Below are 24,445 nucleotides of genomic sequence, written 5' to 3'. Positions count from 1 at the left end.
AATTTAGAAAAACACTTGAATATTAGTTCTGATTTCGTAACTTTAAAAGCCTACAACTCAGAAAGAGAATAAAAAAAATTTTTTATGTCAAAGGATTAGGGGTCATCCATAAATTTCGTCACATGTTAATGGGGGGGACGGTATCATCGGAATGTGACATAGTGTGACAAGGGGCAGGGGGGGTCAAAAACTTTGTGACATCACATGTTAAAATTCAAAATTCATCACGCAAAATTTAATTAGTCGTTTGTTGCTTCCTAACTAGTCGTTTGTTTTTCTGTTGTCTAAAATATTTGACTTCTTTATGTTAATTTTATCAAAGATTATATAATAAAAGTAAGAAAAAAATAAAAATAACTGTTTTCTTTTGATTATTTTTGAATAAATATATAAATTTGAAAAATGTGTGACGTCACATCAGGGGGGAGGGGGTTTTGAAATTGTGACAACCTGTGACAAGGAGGGGGGGGGGTTAAAAAGTCCTGAAATTTGTGTGACGTAATTTATGGATGGCCCCTTATTTTCACGTTATCTAATCACTCCCCGAAAACCCTGTATAGACAGAAAACGGTTGGCGCAGTGTTATTTCAAGTTTTTGAACTAGAAAATGTAAACAGTTGTGGTATGGGGTGAACATAGAGGTTGTTCGATATCATTTTTTAGCTTGTTACCAAAAATTCGTTAACAATTATTTTTTTGTGATAAATTTGATCTATCCAATCTGGAATTGATGACCAAATATGATGTTTAATGCACTATCAGTCACTTTTTATCAATTTATTTCAAAGAATAATTTCTTCAGATTGCTGATTAAGTATTATTAAAAACAAAATTTAAATAATTTAATGAAATATGATGTGTGCGCTGCTTTTACCTAAAACTGCTTCATTTCCTCATAAAATTATATTTAATTGTTGTATATTCTTCTGTTGTAGACAACTTCACCAACCAAGGGGAAACTCAAGGTTATTATTATTAGGTATTTAACCATATAATCAATGTTTAATCAGTAATAGCAAAATCAAATCAACAGGGTATAGTCTAATAATATTAATCGATAATAATTTGGATATACAGTAATAAGACTGTGACATACTTTGCGCATCCACCACCATCGTTCGAATATTTAAAATAACAATGACATCAATCAGCGGGTACTTAAACGGTCGAAAATTGGTAATGACCCACATTTAAATTAAAAAATAAACATAAATGTTCATCGTTTTGTAAAGGAACTTGTAAGGACCCAGTTGTATTTGGAAGGTTACATTATTCACTTACGATTTTCCAGTGTTTTTTCTTATGTTTGTTAAATAAACTTGTCTCAAGTATCAAACGATATACACTACCAGTCAAAAGTCAAAACCATTAAACCGATCGATTTTGATATTTTAGAAAACATAATTATATAGACAAAAATATAGTAATATAAAAATAACAGTCTGTTACATATTTAAATTTTCGATTCAACTTTTTATTATTTCGGTGCACAATTTTGTCAATTTGTGTAACAATTTCGACAACTAATCGTAGTTTATTTGGCTCCATTCGTTTTTCAGGATATTCCAAAGATGTAAAATGGAAGTAGAAGACTGCTTTCTGATTTCCCTGTCCAATTTGTCCCACAACAACTCAATCGGGTTGAGATCGGACGATTATGACGGTCAAATAATTACTTACATCACATTCTTCCTTTCTAATTCTTTGAAATACTTATTGCTTCGAAAATGTTTGGAATCTTTGTCATGGTGGAAGATAAATCTACAATTTTTACCAGGTCTCCAATCGCCCTTCCTCCAAAACATCCCCAAACAATCGCCGATCCTCCACCTTGGTTTACAGTCGGGATTAAACGTGGATCTAAGATTCGTTCTTTCCTTGGCATATACACAGAACATTCTCTTAGAACAAAAAACCTCGAAATAAAACTCTCCCACTCTTCATGAGTCAAATTCTTATGTTCTTTAGCCTACTGCAACCTCTTAATCTTATGTTGATGTCCCAAAAGAGGTTGTCTCTTCATTGCCTTCCAAACAGGCCAGCTTCTCTCAATCTCCTCTTCATTGTAGAAGTCCTCAAAGGTAGATTCCTAGATTCATTGCTTTAAGCTCCTATCTCTGGGCCCGTGAGTCGATCACGTTTATCTTCAGCAGTTGTGGTTTTTCGAGATAGCTCCTTGGTTTTACCTATTTCAAAACTTAAAAGTCTGAATCTGCGAGAACGAAAACATTCATATACGAACATTACAAGAAGATGTCTTGGTACAAAAAGTATAAATCACGTCTCACATGGCGAACTGGGACTAAACTACAATGATTAACACCGAAGAAATAATGTACAGCTGAAGAATAATGAACAATACTTGCAAGTTTTAACTTGTCGCACTCACCTACAGAATATAAACATGCGCTCTTATAAAGTAAACACCTAACGAAACTATTATTTTTGGTTTGTAAGACGTTTCGACCTTTGCTTGACAATATGAAAGAGAAATTTGTTAAAATATATTATTTTGAAACTTAATGAATGGATTAACTGCAACCGACTAAAATAGACCCTTAATCGCATTATAATGGATTTCAGAAATTATCGATAAAATAATACAAGCAGTAAAAAGGTTAAGAGGATGGCAAGAACTTTTGACCGGTATTATGTACGAAAGGACATCAGCTGATAAAGTAGCAAAATATAATTCTTACTTTCATTATTTGTATATAAATAATTAAGTTAGGTATTTTTGGAACCGTTGGTGATATTCATAGTGAACACACTATTTACACTAACACTACACCAACACTTACAATTACACTGTCTAACGCGCGTTTCGATAACCAAGTTGTCGTCTTCAGAGACTGAAGGTGAACTGTATACTTGGTTATCGAAACGCGCGTAATTGTGAGTGTTGGTGTAGTGGCAGTGTTTAGCCTAATATTTTTACCTAAAATTACTTGTTTTGTAGTTGATACATGTTTATCAATGCTTTAAAATCAACCTTCGTCAAAGTTATATTCTCAACATCGAGGAGTATGCTACAGCTATTGTTTCTCACATGTACAAATGGTACAAACATCCCTCTGGACGAGAATTTCGTTGGTCTTAACGGGGTTTATTCTAAAATCCTATAAATTTCGGAAAGTATTGATGAATAAAATAACACAATGTTTGCACTACCACTACACCAACAGTGTAAACAGTTTACTTTCAGTCTCTGAAGATGATAACTTGGTTATCGAAACGCGCGTTAGACAGTGTAATCGTGAGTGTTGGTGTAATTGTAGTGTGAACAGTGTATTCAATTTGAATAAAAAATACTAATGTCCATGATTAAAAAAATTTTTAATTTAGATTAATTAGATAGTGAGGCAACTGAAGACAGGTATCTTATTTTCCTGTAATAACCGAACATAATATATTGATAAGATTCGATAAATGGTATTTAGAGTGTTTAAATAGTTATAAAAGCAATTGAACAATTTGAATCTTGACTTATAAAATTTCACATGCACAAATCAGTCAATAAATTTTTTTCTTATCTTTGCTATTTATATTGATAATTATCCGTAAAGATGGATGATGTGTATATTATATAAATTCGTTTCTTATATCACTTCGATAAATAATGTTCCATCATGTTTTCCCCAAGTGTTGTAAAAATAGTGAAAGAGATCAAAATAGTGATGCAATAAAAATAGTCTGCAATAGGTGAATATAATTTTCTGAATTAGGTAATTAGAAATATATCAATTAATTATAGTGACAGATTACATTTATATTTAATAAAATACAATTTTCTTAATGTTAATCAAATTATTCCACAAATCTGTGTTCACTATTTTCTAAGCATGAACTAAAGCAGATTTAAAACGATATTTTGATGTAAAATCTCACATCTATTTATTCACAATCGAAAGTTATTTGAAATCTATAGAAATTAATATAAACATTTAGAAAATTTATTGTTGATTTTCATAATCATCATTATACAACTCATGCACATAAATTGTTTTAATAGGGATATTTGGTATACAATAGAAAGTGCCCACAACGAATTTTTTCTCGTCATCTTCTGTAGGTAGAAATTAGAAATCAAGACAGTTTAGTATTCATTAATATTCAGATTTTATTCAGCCACTCATATATTTACAGATAATAAATAAATATAGTTTCTAGGATTTTATAGTTATTAAAACTTCTAAAAATACTTATACATAGATTGTCCCAAGTTTAAATTTGTTTAAAATCTCTCAATTTTTTCTTTTTCTATTCCGTACAATTAAAACTCACCCATGTTAGTCTTAACCAATAATGCTTATTATCTAGTGGGTACATACAATCATTTTTTCATGACATTAGAGAAAAATATAACCTATCAATTAAAACAACAAAGTAGGACAATTCAAAATATAACAGCTGATAGAAAGAACTAGCAGGTGTGAAGATTTAATTAACTCAAAAAGAGTCCGTCAACTCACGATCCAACTAAATTGAACAGAACTTTATATTTCAATTGCTAATATAATATTATATTTTCATTTGAAGTATATAAAAATGTTAGACAACTATAAGGTTGGTAAGTAAATACTCCCGTTTGGGAGTCGGTCTACTGAAGTTGATGACCAAATCAAAGCCATAATTGAAGAGGATTGTCATATAACATCTTAAAATGTCTTGGGCTAGTTAAGTAGCTTGATACTTTAGTACCTTAGAAATTCATTCAACACAAAGAATAAATATTTGCGATATGCACCTTAAACTAATTGAAATCGACCCTTTCTTGAAAATAATCATCAATGGTGTTGAAAAATTGGTCCTATACAGTAACATAGTTCGAAAACAATCATGGAGCAAATACGATGAACCAGCTCAAACCACATCGAAAGCTGAATATCAACAAAAAATCTCATGCCGTCAATTTGGTGGGATCACAAAGGTGTTGTGTTTTTTGAGCTGCTTCCTAAGAACCAAACGGTTAATATTGATGTTTACTATCAACAATTAATCAAACTGGATGAAGCAATCAAAGAAAAACGGTCAGAATTGTCAAATCGGTTTAGTGTTCCATCATGATAATACAAGGCCTCATACATCTTTGGCAACTCGTGGGAAACTATTGGAGCTTGGCTGGGAAGTGATGTCATATCACCCATACAGCCCTGATCTAGCACCATCTGACTACCATTCATTTAAAAGTTTGCAGTATTCTTTTAATGATCAAACTTTCACAAATGACGAAGACTTTCAATCAAAGTTTTTTTCTGATAAGGAGCAGAAATTTTATAATCATGAAGCTGAAAGAAAGATGACAAAAGGTCATAACAAAATGGAAAATATATAAGTGATTAAAAATTATTTTTTGTCGAAAAAAAAGTGTTTATACTACAATACCGAAATTCCTTTGTCACCAACCCAATAATTCATATTTCATAGGAAACAATTTAAATTAAACTTCTTGTTTCAGAGCCGAAAAAAGTGAAATCTTCAACCATGAAGAATTACAAATTGCCGATCAGAAAGTGGAGTTTCTGCGGGGTGCACTCAGTGCAATTACAAAAAAGATTGCTCCTAATGGTCCCACCATAGACATTGAAAAGCTTTTAGTAAGTATTTGTTACAACTGGTACACAAAATATTATTTTGAATCATCTGAATGAGGTCCAATTAGAATAAATTCATAGAATCTTCAATATGCATGTCCTTACGCTCGGTCCTTTTTTTAGAAAAAGACTGTCGAGTACCAACTAGGGACAACTTTTATGGAAGAATCTAAACTTTCTCGAGAATGTCCATTATTTCAAATCATTTTAAGAGAATGTGGACAGGTCGAACAACAATTAGCAAGAGAATATGCTGATCATGAACTAAAAGTTGAAGAGTTAGTTTATGCACCTCTACAGAATGTATTAGAAAACGATTTCCCCAATATTCTCAAGCACAAACATAATTTAAGAAAATACTGTTTGGATAAAGACTCTGCTAGTAATAGATATCAGGTAACAGTTTTTTGTTCGTTATTTTGATTTCAATTTCTATTGAATAATTCTCTCAGCTCTCACTTACATGTTTCAAATTTTGAAAAATATGTTAATACTTCTTGTTTAATTTAAATGTTTTCATATAAGTAAAATTTTCCACTTGAAAGCTCGAATTTATTCAATAATATTTTTTCACAAATATTTATTACTTTGTGCTTATTACCTGTTCCATAAATTCTCTATTGAACCTTCTGAAGCTCTTTACTCGAATAGTTCTGTTGCTAGTTATTGAACATAAAAATTTTCATCTTATATTTCATAATTTCACTTTAGTATTGTTTGGGCTGTCATATGTATATATGTAGATATTGGGTTATCATACACACAGATACCCATCGAGGCGACAGTGCCCTGATGGAACTCCTGTTAGTATTCGTAGATTGTTCTTACTTAGGATGATACATTCTGCAGATCTACCCTGGTTATAGTTTCCCAGGAGAGTCTTTGACTGTCTCGGCCCCTATAGTTTGTCCCAGTTATTGGTTTTACCCCTATCTACAGTGTTTTCAAGTACTATAAAGGATTTGTCTGCCCCTGCTTTAACAAGTATGTCAGCTATATTGTTTGCGATATTCCCTATTTAAATTGCACTGAAAACATTTTTCAATTGCATAAATTTCTGCTTGAAAAATGCTTGGCCCAGGCTTTCTGAATAATTGGTTCTGAGCTCGTACACACTAATTCCAATTCTATCTGCTGCTTTACAGCCGTCTGTTCATTTATCGTGTGGTGTTTTGATCCCCCTTACTTCAACAATTTAGTACTGAGATTTTTTTCTTGGAGCTAAACTTTATTGGTATTTCATCCCACGTTTAGTTATTTTTTAAGGACGGTTTTTCTTTGGTGATTCCGTCTCTGAACATTTTGATTGATGTTTTTCCAGTACTATGTGGAGAGGGGGGAGATTTAAAATCAGTTCTAGTGCAGGTGCTAGGTATCATTTCACGGCACCGGTTGCACATATGCAACGTCTTTGTACTTTCGAAAGAATATTTCTCGTGGTACTGGTTGTTCAACTACCCCATATGTGATGATTAGTCTCACAATTGCTGTGTACATCTACAGTAGGATCTTTGACTTACAGCCTCAGTTCCTCCCTGCAAAGTTTCTGCACATCGTCATGGCTTTTGTGGCGTTAACGGTTATTTTCTTTCCATGTTTGTTCCAGAGAAGTTTACTATCTAGTGTAAGTTCCAGACATTTCTACTCGGTTTTCCACTCAATGATTTGTATGTGTAACTAGATGAGCTTCAGGTTAAGTTTTTTCTCCCTGGTAAAAGTATTTAGGTTGGTCTTATACAGGTTGACATTTAGTCCCACTGATCTACACAACCTTTTTGTGTACTTGAGTCTTCTTTGAAATCTGAGTCCTCTTGCGTAGATGACTAAGTCGTCGACATATCCTCGTCTACTACTCCCCCTTGGGGTTATCACCTGTTAGCAGTAATAGAAATAATGTCTTACATTACTTTGGGCTGTTATAGGCTTCTCCTTCTTCCTTCCTTCATCTTCATTTCTGTCTAAGGAAATAATATTTATTTTATTTAAATTTTTGATTAGGCATCTGGTAAAGAGACTTTAAGGGAGGACATGGAAGAAGCAGACACTAAAGTGGAACAAAGTCGTGATGCATTAGCAAGTGAAATGTTTAGTGTACTGGCAAAGGAAAATGAAATTTCGGAATATATCTTACAGTTATTAAAAGTACAGAGGAGTTATCATGAAAGTGCCCTCAAGAATTTACAGGCTTTGATTCCTCAACTAGAAAAAAGAATAGGTAAGAGCTAATATATTGTGTAATAAGATAAAATATGGAAGCTTAATTTTGTCTATATGCACGACCTTATTAGGTATTGGTATTATTTCATATCATCATTTACTTGTAAATGTATTATAGGTGATAGCCCTGTGAGAAGAGTATTTGGTACATCTTTGAAAGAACACCTGCGCATTACTAATAAACGATTAGCATACCCATTAGAAATTTGCATCTCTGCTCTTACTGAATACGGTATGTCTGAAGAGGGATTATTTAGGGTTGCAGCCAGCACATCAAAAGTAAAAAGACTGAAGGCTTCTATAGATTCAGGATGTTTTTCCGTCCTCATACCAGAATACAGGGACGTTCATATTTTAGCTAGTTTGCTGAAGTTATATTTGAGAGAATTACCTGAACCTTTGTTGACCTATCATCTGCACAAAGAATGGTTGGACGCTGTACAGGTATCTAGTCAAGAGCAAATCCCAATGCTGTTTTAATTGAAATGTCAATTTTTAAACACATTTAATTTGTAGGTACCAGAAATTTATCGTTTAGAAGTAGTAAAAGAGATAGTAGCGAAACTACCACAAGAAAACAAAGACAATCTAGCATACTTATTTCAATTCTTGTCGAAATTGGCGAAACATCCAGAAAATAAAATGACAGCTTCGAATATAGCAATAGTTTTGTCTCCAAATTTACTTTGGAACAAACATGAAAATTTAAATGTTAATATTGGCAATTGTGTTACTGTCAATATTCTAGTCGAACTTTTGATTAAAGAAAGTGATCAGCTATTTCCTGATGACGCCAGTAAATATGTTAGTTTGATGGAAATATTTCAAGAAGAAGACAATAATTTTAAGGTATGTTTTATTTTACTACAAGATTGAAATCAGAGGAAATAAAATAATTATATCAACAATGTTGAATTATATAACATAATCATTTTGGAAACAAATAAATATTTCATTAAGTATTAAGGAAGTTGTTCTTGGTCATCTTTTTATTAAAGCTACCCACAATTTAAGTAACTTTTTAGTGAGAAAAATAACATCAATTTATTAAAATTTGATATATAACCAAGTGGCAATTGCAGTAGTATCGATATGTTTAATAATAAATTACTAATTTTTCTCCACCTCGTAAATCTGGAAAGAAATTATCGGAAATGTGACATGGTAATTCATTATTGAAGTCCAAAACATTGATCCTCTTTGTCATTAACTCAAACATGGGTGCACTGAAAAAAACTTGTTAATAAAGATAAAAAGATAGAGTATCCCTTGTTCGGGTTCCTTGCTACACAGAAAGAAAACAAAATGGGTAGACAAATACACTTGCCAGAAAAGGAGCACAATCGCCTTTTGTTTTTTCAGAGTTTTTTGGGATGTAGTAAAATAATTGTATTAAAAAAATTCATTAGGATGAGAGATGCAATTGGTACCTTCCGAAAACTATTCAGATCTAATCAAAAACAAGCCACACTTTCTCCCTGACTTCCTTCCACACGGGACTTTTGCCTCAAGATGCTTCTCATGAGATTAGATCTGAAATAAAATGTTTTGTACATGTGTGGAGTGGAAATCCAATCTCCAGAGATACAACCTCTTGTGTGGAAATTATCTCACCACTTCTGATGAGAACCATTACTTACTTTTATTTTGTATTGATGTGACTCTGAACGTCCGAAAATGTCAATTTTTGTAATTAATTGTAGTTTTTGTGTAAGATAGGATTTGGTATTTAAGGCGGCTTATAAACGGATACTAGGTTCTTAATAGTTTGGTATTCGTCGAATAGGGTAGTCAGATTATTGAAACTACGTTTAACTAATCATTTTCTTGCTTAATAAACAGTTTTTTCTAAAGTAGTGAATTGAGTTATTTAACTTGTGTATGTTAACCAATCATCACAATGAAACGGTTGTTGGTTAGAGATTAAGAATTAAAATTTGGTTGTTAAGTAACAAGTAGTTTTAATACAAAGAATATGGTCGATCATAATTGGTTAGCACAAAGGTACATTACAAGATTATTGAAACTGCATGGTGATCTATATATATAATGAAAAAAGTTCTGATAAGGGAACACAATAAACCTTATCTATGTTCATATATAATATTTGCATCTGTAATTTAACCATATTGTTCCTTTTGCTACTCTACAATTGTGTAAGTTGGCAAGTCTAATAGGAATTGTCGAAATTTATCTTTATTTAATTGTATAATACGTTTCTTTTATAGGCTAGTAATTCTAATTTGGATAGCAGTTGGATGGACAGCCCGAAACCAAATCAGAGAAAGAAAAAGTCTGCACCTGTCCCTCCGATTGCCAACAGTAAAACTGTAGATGGTTCCTCCAAATTGATACCAGCTTCGCCAAAAAATATTTCAAAGTAATACAATTGCCAAATTAATGAGATATATCCTTTATATAAACATTTCTATTTGTAGACATGAAGATGTACACATATCTGCACCACAATTAAACTCAGCACCACCGACACAAGTTACAAAAACGGAAGAATCTTTTCAAAAAGCACCAGTATCTCAAAATAATTTGAAAGAAACTAAACCAGAAGCGGCCCCTAGAACATTACTAGTGAAGACTACATATCCAAGCACCTTACCTAGACCTAATGATGCACATAAGAAAGTAACGAGCACAAAAGACAGTATAAGTCAAACCACGCAGAAATCTGATAGAGGTACTATGACTGAAGGTACCAATCATTCTTCAAATAAAGCTGTTGACCATAAGTATACATCTAGCATCTACCACAAGGTTAGTAATATAACAATATATAAATTTTTGGTTATATTTCGATTAAAATGAACACAAAAACACCAAAAATGTCATATCTTTGCTTTATTACAATCTTATAATAACTTGAACATGTTTTGTCATAATTGTCTATATGTGTTACTCTGTCGCCAATGATTAAACTTCTATAGGGTGTCCCTAAATCCTATTGTCAATGCTCTAGGGGAAACTCTCCCAAACGCATTTTTTCCAAGATATAGGGTGAAAAAGTTTTATAAATAAAACAATTGTTATTGAGACTATTTGACGATTATCAGGTTGATAAACTACTTTTTCTAATATGAATAGATGATTTTTAGTTTTTTCCAGTACCATCATTCCTTATTAAAAAAGTAATAACATTAGACTACGCTAAAATTAACTGTTTTTAAGAAAAACTTCATTTTGTGACCGCTTTTGTGATTATTTAGAAAAATAAAAAACAGTTTCTTCCGAATCAATTTACATCTATAGGTTAATGATTTCCTACATAATAATATTTCTTCATTAAACTACACGTTTTCTTCGAAATAAAAAATTAATGTTTTCTTATACTACCCTAAACTTGTTCTCCGGAAATTCTAATGCTATTCAGATGAAAATTTTACAAATAAATTATGCAGAATAAAATTTTAACCTTTAATTAACACATCTTAAACACAAAATAGGGGAAATGCAACTGCTCAAATTGTCCACCTCCTTCATTTACACAAGCCCTGACTCTTCTCAGCATTGATAAGCCCAATTGCAGAAACCATTAGACATATTAGAAAATTTCTTCTATTGCTGCTTGTACTAACAAGATCTTCCTCATATTCTAGCGAACTTTGATAGGCGAGAGACTTCATTTGACCCCCGAGAAAAAAATCAAGGGGATTAAGATCCGGAGATCTAGTTGGCCAACCAATTGGCTCACCTCGACCTATCCAGTTCTGTCCATAATGGAGTCGTACATTATTTGAAAAATTTATAAAAGCTCCATCATGCTGAAATATAATATTTTCTCGGGTATAAAGAGGAACTTCTCTGTTTAATTTTTGAGGAAACATGTATTGTCCTATTATGTAATCATCTACTACTCCAGCCCAAGAATTTATACAAAATTTTTTCTGATATGCATGGGTAAAAGTAGCATAAGGGTTTTCATCCATCCATGACTGTTTCGGGAATTAAACATGCCTTCTCTAGTAAACATTGCCTCACTGGTAATTAATATTAATTTAGAAAATTCATCACTATTCCTAAGTTGTTGAAGATACCAATTAGAAAATTTCATGTGGGGCGCAAAATCTCTTGGCAAAACATCTTGTACCTTTGAGAATTTATAAGGATGCAATGCAAAGAACTAGAAAATTTGAGGTTACTTCTCCATTTTGTATATGATTTGTTTGTGTAAAATTGTTATCTGAATGGTATTGATGTTAATTAAGAATTTCTGGAAAACAGATCACAAAATGATGTTTTTCTCAAGAATGGTTAATTTTAGCGTAGTCAAATGTTACTACTTTTTTATTGAGGAATGATGGTAGAATTCAAAAATTAAAAAAAAAATAACATTTAATCCAGTGGCGGAGAATTCAGGGGTGGAAAAAGCTGCACGCCTCTAGATCAAACAAGAAATCATCTATTCATGTTAGAAAAAGTAGTTTATCAACCTGAAAATTTCAATAACAATCGGATCACACCTTTGAAAATTATCGACAAAAAATCGTTCTATTTTTAAAACTTTAACATCCTATATCTTGAATGTGTTTGCTGACATAAGTTCCCTATCCCAATAGGTATAATTTGACTCCCTTGATGATCCCCTAAATCGTTGGCAGTCGAATTAAGGGACACTGTGTATATACTAAATCAGTCTATATTGTTGATTCGCCATTACATATTTTTGTTAGTCTATTATTAAAAAATCCTGGTCAATTTCTCAAAGAAAGAGATAATATAGGAACATTTTTGATTCAATATGAATCATTTTAAGTCTTCTGCCCTACATTTTATATTTAATCCATAATAAAGAATCTACTTTGTATCTTTTGAAATCTGCTGTTCATAATGTACACCTCTCCTATTAATTCCACATCTTATAGCAACTCTTTGCTGCGTAATTGTTTTAATTCTAAAATAAACCTTATGCTTTCATTTACTATATTTTCGTTTTTTCTTACTAGAATTTATAATAATTAAGTAATACATTCAAAATAACTCTAAGAGAATATAATTTTTCATCAATTTTCTAAAATATAATTAAATTGATTTAAGTAATGGTGCGTTCATTAAATTTTTGGAGAAGTGTATTTTATTATTATAATTATTATACTGTAATTTTCTTATAACAATATTTTATTCCTTTTTAATTATTATTACACAGCCTGTAAGAGTACAGAAAATAATTTTGGGTGAAAGTTATACTTCAAGCATTTTCTATAAGGTCAGTAATATTTTTTCGAGTTTGAAGTTTTGCTTCACATTTATCAATCATCATTTCACTATTTTTTTAACATATATTTCTTCCATTACTAATCACGAAATTTTCCTGTCGCCTGCGTTGTTGTGAACTGTGTGATATTTAATACTTTCAAGACAAAGCATATGTGTGGAAATAGGGAAGAACTGAATTTCTGACGTAGCTTTCAATGTAGTTTAAAGCTGTTTGGGTGAGATTGCAATACAATGTTTTCTTAACACGTTGAGCCCCATACCACCTCACACTCTATATGAGGTGTTCATCCAAGGAAAAATTTATTTGAAATAAAAAGTACGACAAAAATGCTATTTTTGTGTACAGTCCATAGGCCTGCTCTGGTTTATCGCTAAAACTTTCCTCGGGGCCCAGAGCGGTCTTATTGATAGCACACAAAAAACATGATTTTTTGTAATTTTTATTCTAAATAAATATTTTCGTTATATTTCTTTGAAGGCACCTACACCCTACTTGCAGTATGGGAAAACAAAAGTTTGTTTGTTTTTTTAACTTTAGAATGATGATTTGTGTTTTTATGTATAGTCTACAAAAGTGTAGGATGTGTTTATGTGTTTTGAAAAATATTATAGGAGATCAAAAATAATGCTTTTCGGTGAGGTCATATTTACTTATCTGAAATATTTTAGAAACATGCGTGATAGACAATTCTAAGTGACTCATTTATACCTCAAAGGGTTGGTTAAATTAATTTGATTTTAAATTTATCATTTTTCTATAGGAATCCTTAAAAACAAAATTTCCAAAAAATGTAATGTAAAGGTAGCAAAAATTAAAAATATTTTAATTATGTTGCAGAAAACAAAAAAAAATGTGAAAAACAAGGTTTTTTGTTTTACAATGGAGTTGAAGCTCATGAAAAAAAAATAAAATGAACCAAGTGTAGTGTAAGATTTCAAGGACCCAGAACGGTTCAACCAAACTGTAAAATACATTTAAATACATACGATCTCTTGGGTTGTGGAGAAGGGTTGAAATAAAATACGTCATACGGTCCATAGGACCACCCTGGGCTGTGGGGAAAATTTAATTGTGGGCCTATGGACCGCACCGGGGCTCAACATGTTAATATAGTAAACCTAACTTGCTCTTATATGATATTGTTAACAGCACTTATCCAAAGTATATTTTAAGATGACCTACTACTCTTATCTTCAAGGAATTCTATATTCAACAAGTTGAGAATGAGACCATCATCTGTTAGAAGAAGAGAACAATCAGGATTAAATTAAGTCTCCTAATTAGCAATTTGTAAATATATAACTGGTAATTAGTCACTATTGACTAGTTAAAAAACAAAATCACGAAAAACAATTTTTTGCAATACAGAGAACAATTTTTCCTACGACCACTTATAAAAATGATAGATTGCACACTTATTTTTACCTAAGAAAGTAGTTTATTTCACACATGTACTAAAAAATAACAAAACATACATGTATCGAAATGCTTCTTTTCCTTATGTTATATATGGTCTCGAACGATAGAGGGAATACGCGAATACAATATGAATCTTGCTGGGTGCCGAAAGGCAAAAGGCCAAATTTAAGACTGCTGAAGAAGTAGACATTATGATTTTTTGAGGTTATATAAATGTTTAAATTTACATAAATTGAAAGTTTGTTGCTAGTTTGTGTACTTCATCTATATAGCAACAAGAGGCACTAAACACATATGTTAGGGATACCAACAATAATGCAACATTACAAAATCCACTGCAATTTAGTAATTTTTATAATAACAATTTTACATTTTACTTTTATAAGGTCTTAGAAAAAAAGTAAAACAAAATCATTAATAATTATTTAGTTCTTGTTAGGTATCTAATATAGTTAAAAAAATATATTGTTCTATTGGTTCTTTTTCTGTTCTTTAGTTATACAATATTTCATAATCATTCTTTTCATTTTTGTCATCTCTACTATTACAAAATAAAAATATTTTGTAGGATTTTTCAACTTTTCAGCACATGTGTAATATTGTTTAATTGATTTCCTTATTTAAAAAATACGTTTTTTTTAAGGCTTTTTTCGTGGTTATAGGAAAAATAGTGTACACAACTCGTTGGAGAGTGTATTTCGCACTCGTTACGTTTCAGCACTCGCCGCTATACGGCTCGTGCAAAGCAGTCACTGGTGAGAATTTGGTATGTGATATACTATTTCAAAGCAGTTCGGGGATATATCTCAACTTTCAAATCACCCATACAAAATGAAGGTGAATTTAGTGCTAGGAATGAAAAATAGAATTACAAAAATTTCACACCCAACCATACTCCAAAAAAATTACAAAATACTCATAGATAACCTACAAAAAAAAACGAATATCCTATCAAACAATTGAAAAGGTTGATCGATAATACCGCTAGCAGTCACACCCATAATGAAGTAGGCAGAGATGAAAATAAAAGAAACATCTCTGATACCCAAAGGATAGTTTTTGTTTTTTTCTGAAAAAATTAGTAAGGAACTCATAGGAACTCACTTTTCACTAAATTAATACAACCAGAAGATCCATCCAAAACAAATATGATCTATGGTATTCCCTGTAAGAACTGTAATGAGGTATATGTAGGTATGACATCTCAAAATTTAAAACCACGATGCTCTCAACACAAGAGCGATGCAAAGCTGACATAAAAATTCTAGACATTGAAAGAAATGATAACAGAAGAAAATTCGTGAAGATGTATCATATCAACCAGTTCGAGGAACCAATAAATAAAAGATCCGATGCTGAATCGCTTAGCAAGATATATATCTACTGATTACACTACAAATACATCTATTCTGCAAACGAATAGTTTATATCCCAATTATTGTTTTTGAGCTGGTGAGAGACAGATACTACCAACTTAATAAACAATGTTCAGACTTTACAAAAAATTTTCCAAACCTGATGGCACAGCTCTGTTGCAGGTGCTGGCTATCTCCTACAGGTCAGAATTTAAGGTGAATGATTAAGTTTTTTGATTTTCATGTTCATAATTTTTGTTTTTGATCATATATTCACAGTAATAACCAATTCCAAATCATTTGGACATCCTCAGAACCAGTTGCTGAATTTTGCACACTTGTTTGCTTCAATTACAATAATTATGTTGGAATGGGTTTACAGCCCGAGAATGACGGACCTTTGAGGTTCCGAAATTCGCGGACTTTTAACTCATTCCGTCATTCCCTTTTTTCAAAATTGACAAGTGGCAGTTTATTTTCATATAAGAATTTAAAATTATTTATTTTTAAAAACATTGCACGAATGTAACCCAGACAGAGACCGGTTTATATAAAATTCCTCAAAAGGAAAAATGTTTTTTTTTTCCAAAATCAAATTTCAGAAGGTAGACAAATGCGGGTTTTATTTTTTAAAAATTACATCTTCCAAATGTTGGCCGTTCCGTCGGACACATTGTTGGAAGTGGAAGAAATACCGAAGACAGGTCTTTGGTATTTCTTGCCACTCGCTGGATAAGTGCCGCCGAGATTCACTTCACGAACGATATTTTGTTTCACTTCAGAGATTGTCGCTGGGCTTGTTTCGTATACTTTTACTTTTGAGATACCTCCACAGAAAAAAGTCTAAGGGGGTAAAATCCGGAAACCTGGGTGGCCAAGGGATGTCACCGAAACGGCTTATCAATTTGCTACGGAAGAAAACACGAAGCAGTGCCATGGTCTCCCTAGCAGTAAACTATGTCCCTGCTGAAACCATGTCTATGAAATGAAAGCAGGATATTCTCTCAATGTTGGAAATAAATAATCGTTAAGCATTCGCCTATAAGTAACACCGTCTATGGAAATTGCTTGCCCTTGACGATTTTCAAAAAAATTGGGTCTATTTATTCCCCTGCTTGACAACGCACATCAAACCGTCACTTTAGGACTGGGAAGTGAAGTAGCTGTTGATGTTTGAATTTTAGGGGACCAATAACGACAATTTTGCTTGTTTATACTTTCATTCAAATGAAAATGGGCTTCATCACTTCAAAAGATAGTGTTCACTGTGCGAAATCGCTCCAACATTGTCTCACATACATTTTAAATAGATGAAATTTAAGATCCTTCTTCAACATTTCGTTCACTATAATTTTTAAAAGCCATATGACAGCCGCTCTCTTTTGAACGGATTGACGCGTTCGGAACGTAACCGTCGAATATTGTAACGTAAGCAAAATTTTCGACGAGCAATTGAACACGAATCATTGTGAATCCTGTGAAAATTCGCAATATTAGTTTCTTCGTATAATCTTAATGTACAATTAAGTTCTAACAATTTAAAAAGAACCAGTTTCTTTTGGTATTTATTACAGCCTTGAAAATGGATGAAGTCGTTCGAAAGCTTCATATAGTATAAAAAAAATTCACTTAAATTGAAAAAATTCTTCCATCACTGCTTCCCCCATTATTGAAAAATTGTTTTTTGTATTGCAGACAATGTTTTTCGTCATTTTTTCATAAATATATAAAACCATGAAGTTTGTATTAATGAGCCATGAAATTAGTTCAAACAAGGTCACGTATTACTAATTTTAGTACTTTTTGTAATATTTTGCTATAAAAGAGTACACGAATATAGAATTTTTCATTTCAGGTAAATCCAACTGTGATACCCGATAACAAATTCGAAGATACCGACGAAGTTCAAATTAGAAGATCAGAATTAACTGCGAAACCCGAAATCCCAGCGCGCCCGTCATCACTTCGAACAACCGCCCAATGTTCTGTTTATAATGTTGCCAATAAACAACAACCCGCTTACATTAATATACAAGGCAAGATGGATATTTTTCAGCCAGGTCATGACAACAAAATAGCCGACAAAGAAAGGTTTCTGGGCCACAAACCAGAAAACAGGGATTCTAACCACAACAGTGATAATGATTCGAGAATGAACTCAGATAATTCTAGGAATAGCTTGGAAATTCATAAAAATGAAATGGTGAAATCAGTCAACAGCATAGAAAAGACCAGTGATAATTGTGATATGAATAACGCCAATCAAAATATACAGAAGTCTAGTCACACTAGAGCCAGATCCGATGGTGGAGTAATCGATTTGAATAGAAGCGTCTGCTTAGGCACACAGGGTAGGAATTTAAGTAAACCGACGCAGCCTCCTCCTCCCCCACCAGATTTAGTGGGATAGAGAAATTTAAAAGAGGTGAAGCATATTGTTTATCACCCGGATACGTCCGATGATAATATGTGAAATCTTCATGCAATCAATATTTATGGATTTAAATATTAAACTTTTATAATATATTGGATAAATCACGATTTGAAAGCAAGTGAAGATGATAAACAGTGAGTTGTTTAAACACAAGTCGTTTTTATATTATAAACGACAATCTTTATTTATGTATTATATAAATCAAAAGATAATTCTATAATATTCTAAGAGAGACAGAAGAAAAATTTCTCAGAGAGCAAAAACTAATTTTGTTTTGTAAGGTTACCAAACCACCACATAGCTTCTGTGAACATAAATTCAGTATTCAACAGATTTCTAAGAAATTATCCAATTTATTCCCAAAAAAGTTGTGTAATTCTACTCAATACCTTGTTTATTACTACTACACCGAGATTTACAATTATGCTCTTTAATGCGCGTTTCGATAAGTTATCATCTTGTAAGATCAAAGATAACTGGTGTAGAAGTACTGAACACTGTGTTAACTCTATGGTGCACAATTCTTTCTAGTGAACTGAAAAATATATTTTCTGGTGCTTTATCGAGCGTACTAACTACCAAAAACATTAAAAAAATTCTAGGCTTATTAGAAAAACGTATTTTATAAAAAAATAAGTTGTACCAAATATGATACATAGCGGATACAAACAAAAAAAGTAATAGCACACATATAAAACTAAGTATTGTGAAATTTCTGGAAGCAATTATTGTTTTTATTGAGACCAAAATGGGATCCACATTTGGAACATTGTTATACAGAAAAGATGAACATTTGGGATGCTTGCATTTCTGCCTTTCCTTTCTCTACAATGGCCAATGTGATTGGCCATCCACCATTACGTCTTATGGAGGAATGTGGAATGTTGTTAATGACCTTTTCTTTTTTTTCTTGTATTTCTTTTTTAAGATCTGATGGCCTACCTCTTTTCACTATACAGTTAAAATTGACATTACACAAACAATATGCAGTCTCAGCTCTAAAATCTGCAAGTTTCATATAGTTTTGAACTCCTTTTTGTGCAAAGTATCTTCGGTAAAGCAGCCAGGAATTTACAACTGTCATGTCAAGAAGATGTTAGAACAACCTCATATACCACATTTTATTTTGATTTTGTAACGACCAATGTGGCTATATATAATATTAACACCCCCATAAGGAGGTTATAGCCTTGAACTACACTTCACAATCAATCTTCAAATGTTGCTTTGCTCTTCTGTCATACCGACCAATTTTTCCTTTTGGTAACTCTCCAGAATAAGTTGCTAGCAAATAAACACTTTTGTTATCTTACCAGGAAATGGATATTTCCACACCTTCAAGATCACAAAGATATTCAACAGATGTCCCACGATCCATTTTTTGCAGCCTCATCCGAAGATAATTTGCAGTAATACGATTACGTCTAACAGTACCCAGCAAGTATATTCCTCGCATAGCGAGATAGTGTAGTAAAGGCAAAGACATGAAGTTGTCAAAGTAGATAACAAAATTCTGAGCTTGTGGGACAATTCTGGTCAACCTAACGACCACGTTGAAACTTGCACCTAGATCAGGTTCTTCTAAACTACGATGTTTTTTGTCATTTTCTATACCAATACAAATTTCAAATTTTTATGAATATCCAGTAGTTCCACATTAAATAAAAAGTTTGTAGTTCCATTTGTGGCGTGAAATCGATATAAACCAATTCTTGGGCATATATATATATATATATATATATATATATATATATATATATATATATATATATATATATATATATATATATATATATATATATATATATATATATATATATATATATATATATATATATATATATATATATATATATATATATATATATGCCCAAGAATTGGTTTATATCGATTTCATTCAGGCCAGAAGGTTTGCTTGGATTTTTTTCAGTAGCATAACTATTGGATTCATACGTAATTTTCTGAATTAGTTCATAAAAAAGATGCTTGAAAAAAGCATAATGTGTAGACAAATCCAGTATGTACTTGAAAGCGTGGTGTCTCCCTTAAAGGCATTTTTAGTTTCATCCATATTCTTGCACTGTACAATAACTGACACTATACTAGAAATATTATTCTCTAGAACAGGATCCTTTTGTTGGTCAGTAGGCTTGTTATTAAAAATAATCTCATCCTCAAATTCTAAAGGCAGGTTTTCTATATAAATATCATCAATGTCCAAGTCATTGACATTTTACTCTCGTATTTCACTTTTCAGACATGCTTCATACTCCCTGACATCCAAGTCATCGTCACTGTTCCAAAAATTCGCAGCAATTTCGTGTAATTCACGTTCAGATAATGGTTTCTTATGGTCCATCTTAACCCTGCAACAACCGCTATGTTGCAGATCTTATACAACCAAAAAAATGACGCAATTTATAAAAAATTATCAATCCAGGAAATCAATCGAATATAACACGTTTATTTTACTCACCATCCAGTTATCATTTAACCACCATTAACAAAAAAATAAAACAATAACTAACAAAAAACAAGAAAAATTGAAGGAGGTCACATTCACTTATCCACAAGCATGTGTGGGCAGCAACAAAGTAATTAATTTTACGCGCCAACAATATCCGCGCGCGAATATCTTTATGGTGTCGTATTAAAAATTATATCAAACCTGCTACAGAGCGCATCAACGAGTTTATATGGGTCAGACTCAAATTAGGTTATATAAAAGAATGGTGCATCAGATTTGCTACAATGCGCACTAAAGGGTTAAATATGAATATCGCAAACTTTTTCAAAATTCAACTTAACTACTTCTTTTTAGAAATACTTGGTTCTCATCTTTAATATAAATCATCTAAGTTGATTAATAAAAGCAATCATCCGAAGACAATAATTTTATCATCTTGACAAATATTGATCAATGCTTTGTTACAATGTTAGAAAGTATAATATTTTTTTGCTAAAAATGATTAATCTAGACAATAAATTTGTATGCAACTTTGGGTTGAATTATGAATGAGTAGATTTTTTATTAAACTTTTTTAAAGTATAATTCATCTTATCTGTATCTTTTTAGTTGGATTATCACTTATTCGTTATATTTCTATTTAAACCATATAGTTTTCTACTCTAATAGTTTCATATTCTCATCTTACAGACAATTCTGACTATATTTTTTCCTAAATTATTTTGTTTAATAATAATTTGTTGTAGAATAAAATTCATTGATCTACTATAAGAAAGGACATCATTTTTGGAAGTATTTACAGTAAAACCTAAATTTGTTTCCAAATTGTAAGCTTTAGACTCATTTAGTTATATTTAAATCCATAAAAAAGGATATAAAATTTGTTTAACTGTTTTTATCTTATCAAAATATTTTCAAGTTAACTGTTAATGGAATGTAGCTAAATAAATTAAATGATAGATCTTTAAGAAAAATATTTCGAGAAATGATAGAATCATTAAGATACTGAGGAATTTGTAATTGTGAATGACCACATTTTGATTCTAAATTTGTTTTAATATACATAATCTCATTACTATTTTACTGAATATTCCCAGCTTTATTTCCTTTTTAAGAGTTCATACAATTGGTATAACCAATAAATGCGTTTCATATCATTGAGTGGATTCAATGTACAATTGGTTATCTATTTAATCATATTCCATAAAGTCCGTTTTTCAGCCTAGCCTCCCTCTTTTTTGGTGATAATTAAGGCTTCTGAAATTTCATATCAAATGTCACTTCTTGTCGGATAGATAATACATAACCTAAGCAACAAAATATGTTTGACAAATAATGGTCCACTGACCACCTCCAATATATGTTTCCCAGGCCGTATCGGCCGAGTGTACTAAGGCCAACTGTATTTCCCGAAACGGTTGCTCAGCAGTCAGTCGAACCACGTCTACATTAGCCTTTAATTGGCTCTTGAGAATTACTGTATGCTAGGCCTGCGCTGAAAATTCCTTTTTTTCAACATTTAAATATTTTGTCGGGACCCCGGGCCCCCTATTATTTCGAATTGGTGAATTAACCCACATTTCTCCTACTTTAAAATGACCCTCTACTCTAGACGGTCATAAATGCTAAGCGGTGCACAGAACGCGAACATGACGCGCTCTAAACACTCATAAATGATCGCTCTTGTACGCGCTCGATAACCTCACTTTTCTAGTGTAGTTTGTAGTTGCACATACCCTGAAATATGACTCTTATGAGTAAAGAGCGGATAGAATTTGTACGTACTCATGAGTATTTATATAACAAACAGTCGGCTGGATACAGGAAAACTAAAATTTGGTAGAATATAGGGAATCATTTCCCCCTTGAAAATTCCATGCCAAACTAATGATGTAACTTTTTGATCTAATCGACAATCAGGCTTTCTTATTAAATATTTTGTTAAGCATCTGCTCAATAAGTTTAAAAGATGATCATATAAACATTGATTCATTCTTCTATGTTTAAAAAATTCATTTCATTTAAAAGTATTTTGAAGTAAAGTAACTATATATCTATTCAAATTGAGGGGTCTCACCCACCAACACCGTGTCAAATGAAGTTTTGTATATATTTCTCTACACATTGCATAAAGTAAAGTTAATATATATTATAAATAATTCCCAACCGTTGATCACTGTTGAAATTTCTTTATGTACATGCACTTTTAAAGTTGTTCACGAGCAAACCAGCGACTTTTTCGGGTTCATTCCGTGCAGCTTTAAAAATAATAATAAGTACATATTCTAATATGTAATAGTAACCGAAAAATATGCGCCTTTCAAAATAAACGACTCATTTGCAGTTGTTCTGTTTTGTATATTCACACTAATTGATCTGCAATCGCAGATAATTCCTATATGAACTTATATTATTCCAATATAATTTATTGTGTCCTGATTAAATACATGAATTAACCAAAATTCCGTCGTGTAAGGTCTTCTAGAACGGTCGAAATCGCAGAGTATTACTTGGTTTGTTCGTGACGAGCATGTCGCTTTAAATGTGCGTTGATCATCATTATTTCTCATTTCATACAAAGATCTGGGGTTGCATCCTTACTCGAAACTCGTAGATTTATTGTAATAGGTTCAGTTTGTTGCGTTAGTTATTATTGTACAATTGGTTAGTAGACAATAATATACACATTTACAAATTTCTCAAATATCTATTGTTGATAATTAAAAATGTTTAATACAGAAAAAATGCATTTATATTTCACTAGTTATGTTTCACTGCATTTCTGTACTGGTATAATATAATGAACAGGCTTCTTTTTGCTTGAAAAATTAATTTATTTCTTGATCTTTGAGGCTGCTTTAAAAGTATATATCGATTTTTCTTTTTGGGATAGCTAATATAGGAATTGTCGTGATAGGATTATAGATGGAATTTACGAAATAGATTAAAGGGTTAATTTCTTAATTTTAAAAAATATTTACATTTGTAAAGTCAAATTCTATTAGCTGAAATATATTTTCATTTTCAGTTGCCTATATGATCAAGAAATTATAAAATATGGACGAATCGATTAAACGAAGCTTATTTAGACTTTATTATTTTTTGTTATATTATGCCCTAATGATTTTCAGAGAAAAATTTATTTGTGTATCCTATTATTCAAAAATATTTTTTCAGTAACTTTATCTATATACGCTTTTAATTCTATTTATTACTTGTACTCTTAATCCCAATACCAAATAATGTTTTAGACAAATTATTTTTTATGTAAGGCTTCGAAAGCTCAACTTATGTTTTTATTTTATACATTCTCAACTATATTCTGATGTACGCGTTAACTATTTGAATATTATGTTTAGTTAAAGGATTTATGCCCCTTCTCAATTATTGCCTTGCAATTATCTATAATATAACTTTTCTATAAATTGTTTGAAAATAAAGTTATGTAAATAGTTTTATTGATTTTTCTTTCTTGGTGAAACTAAATATTATATATATATCAACTATTATACATTATAATAGTTGATATTTTTTAGAATTTAGACTACAAAAACGTTATCTACCCCTAAAAAGTGAATCTGCCTCCATCATAAGTATAGTCCCAAATTTTTCAAGAAAGTTTATTCAGGGTGTCTGGAAGCCTTAAAAACTGGGAATTTTTAGTAATATTGAATGAGCCAACTAGACATAGTAAGTTGGTGTTGGTATAGCTCAAAAACCTTCCAACTATTC

The 24,445-nt window shown here is 31.6% G+C and overlaps 1 protein-coding gene across 2 annotated transcripts in view; it reads left to right on the top strand.

Moving 5' to 3' along the window:
• LOC130444184 (SH3 domain-binding protein 1-like) overlaps positions 1 to 24,168 on the top strand; it is a 30,001-nt gene extending 5,833 nt beyond the window's left edge. The window contains exons 2-10 of one of the 2 annotated variants that reach the window (XM_056779230.1): positions 5,459 to 5,597; positions 5,718 to 5,990; positions 7,593 to 7,809; positions 7,930 to 8,255; positions 8,328 to 8,660; positions 10,040 to 10,191; positions 10,250 to 10,580; positions 12,967 to 13,026; positions 17,668 to 24,168. In XM_056779230.1, coding sequence (XP_056635208.1) covers positions 5,459 to 5,597; positions 5,718 to 5,990; positions 7,593 to 7,809; positions 7,930 to 8,255; positions 8,328 to 8,660; positions 10,040 to 10,191; positions 10,250 to 10,580; positions 12,967 to 13,026; positions 17,668 to 18,222 — 2,386 coding nt within the window. In that variant the 3' untranslated portion in view covers positions 18,223 to 24,168. The remainder of the gene's footprint in view (positions 1 to 5,458; positions 5,598 to 5,717; positions 5,991 to 7,592; positions 7,810 to 7,929; positions 8,256 to 8,327; positions 8,661 to 10,039; positions 10,192 to 10,249; positions 10,581 to 12,966; positions 13,027 to 17,667) is intronic. The other variant, XM_056779231.1, reaches the window with a different exon arrangement.
• Positions 24,169 to 24,445: the final 277 nt, after the last annotated feature.

This window comes from Diorhabda sublineata, chromosome 5, assembly GCF_026230105.1.
Source record: "Diorhabda sublineata isolate icDioSubl1.1 chromosome 5, icDioSubl1.1, whole genome shotgun sequence".
Lineage (NCBI taxonomy): Eukaryota > Metazoa > Arthropoda > Insecta > Coleoptera > Chrysomelidae > Diorhabda > Diorhabda sublineata.
The sequence above is the reverse complement of the archived record's forward strand: the minus strand, read 5'-3'. Positions and strand labels throughout refer to the sequence as shown.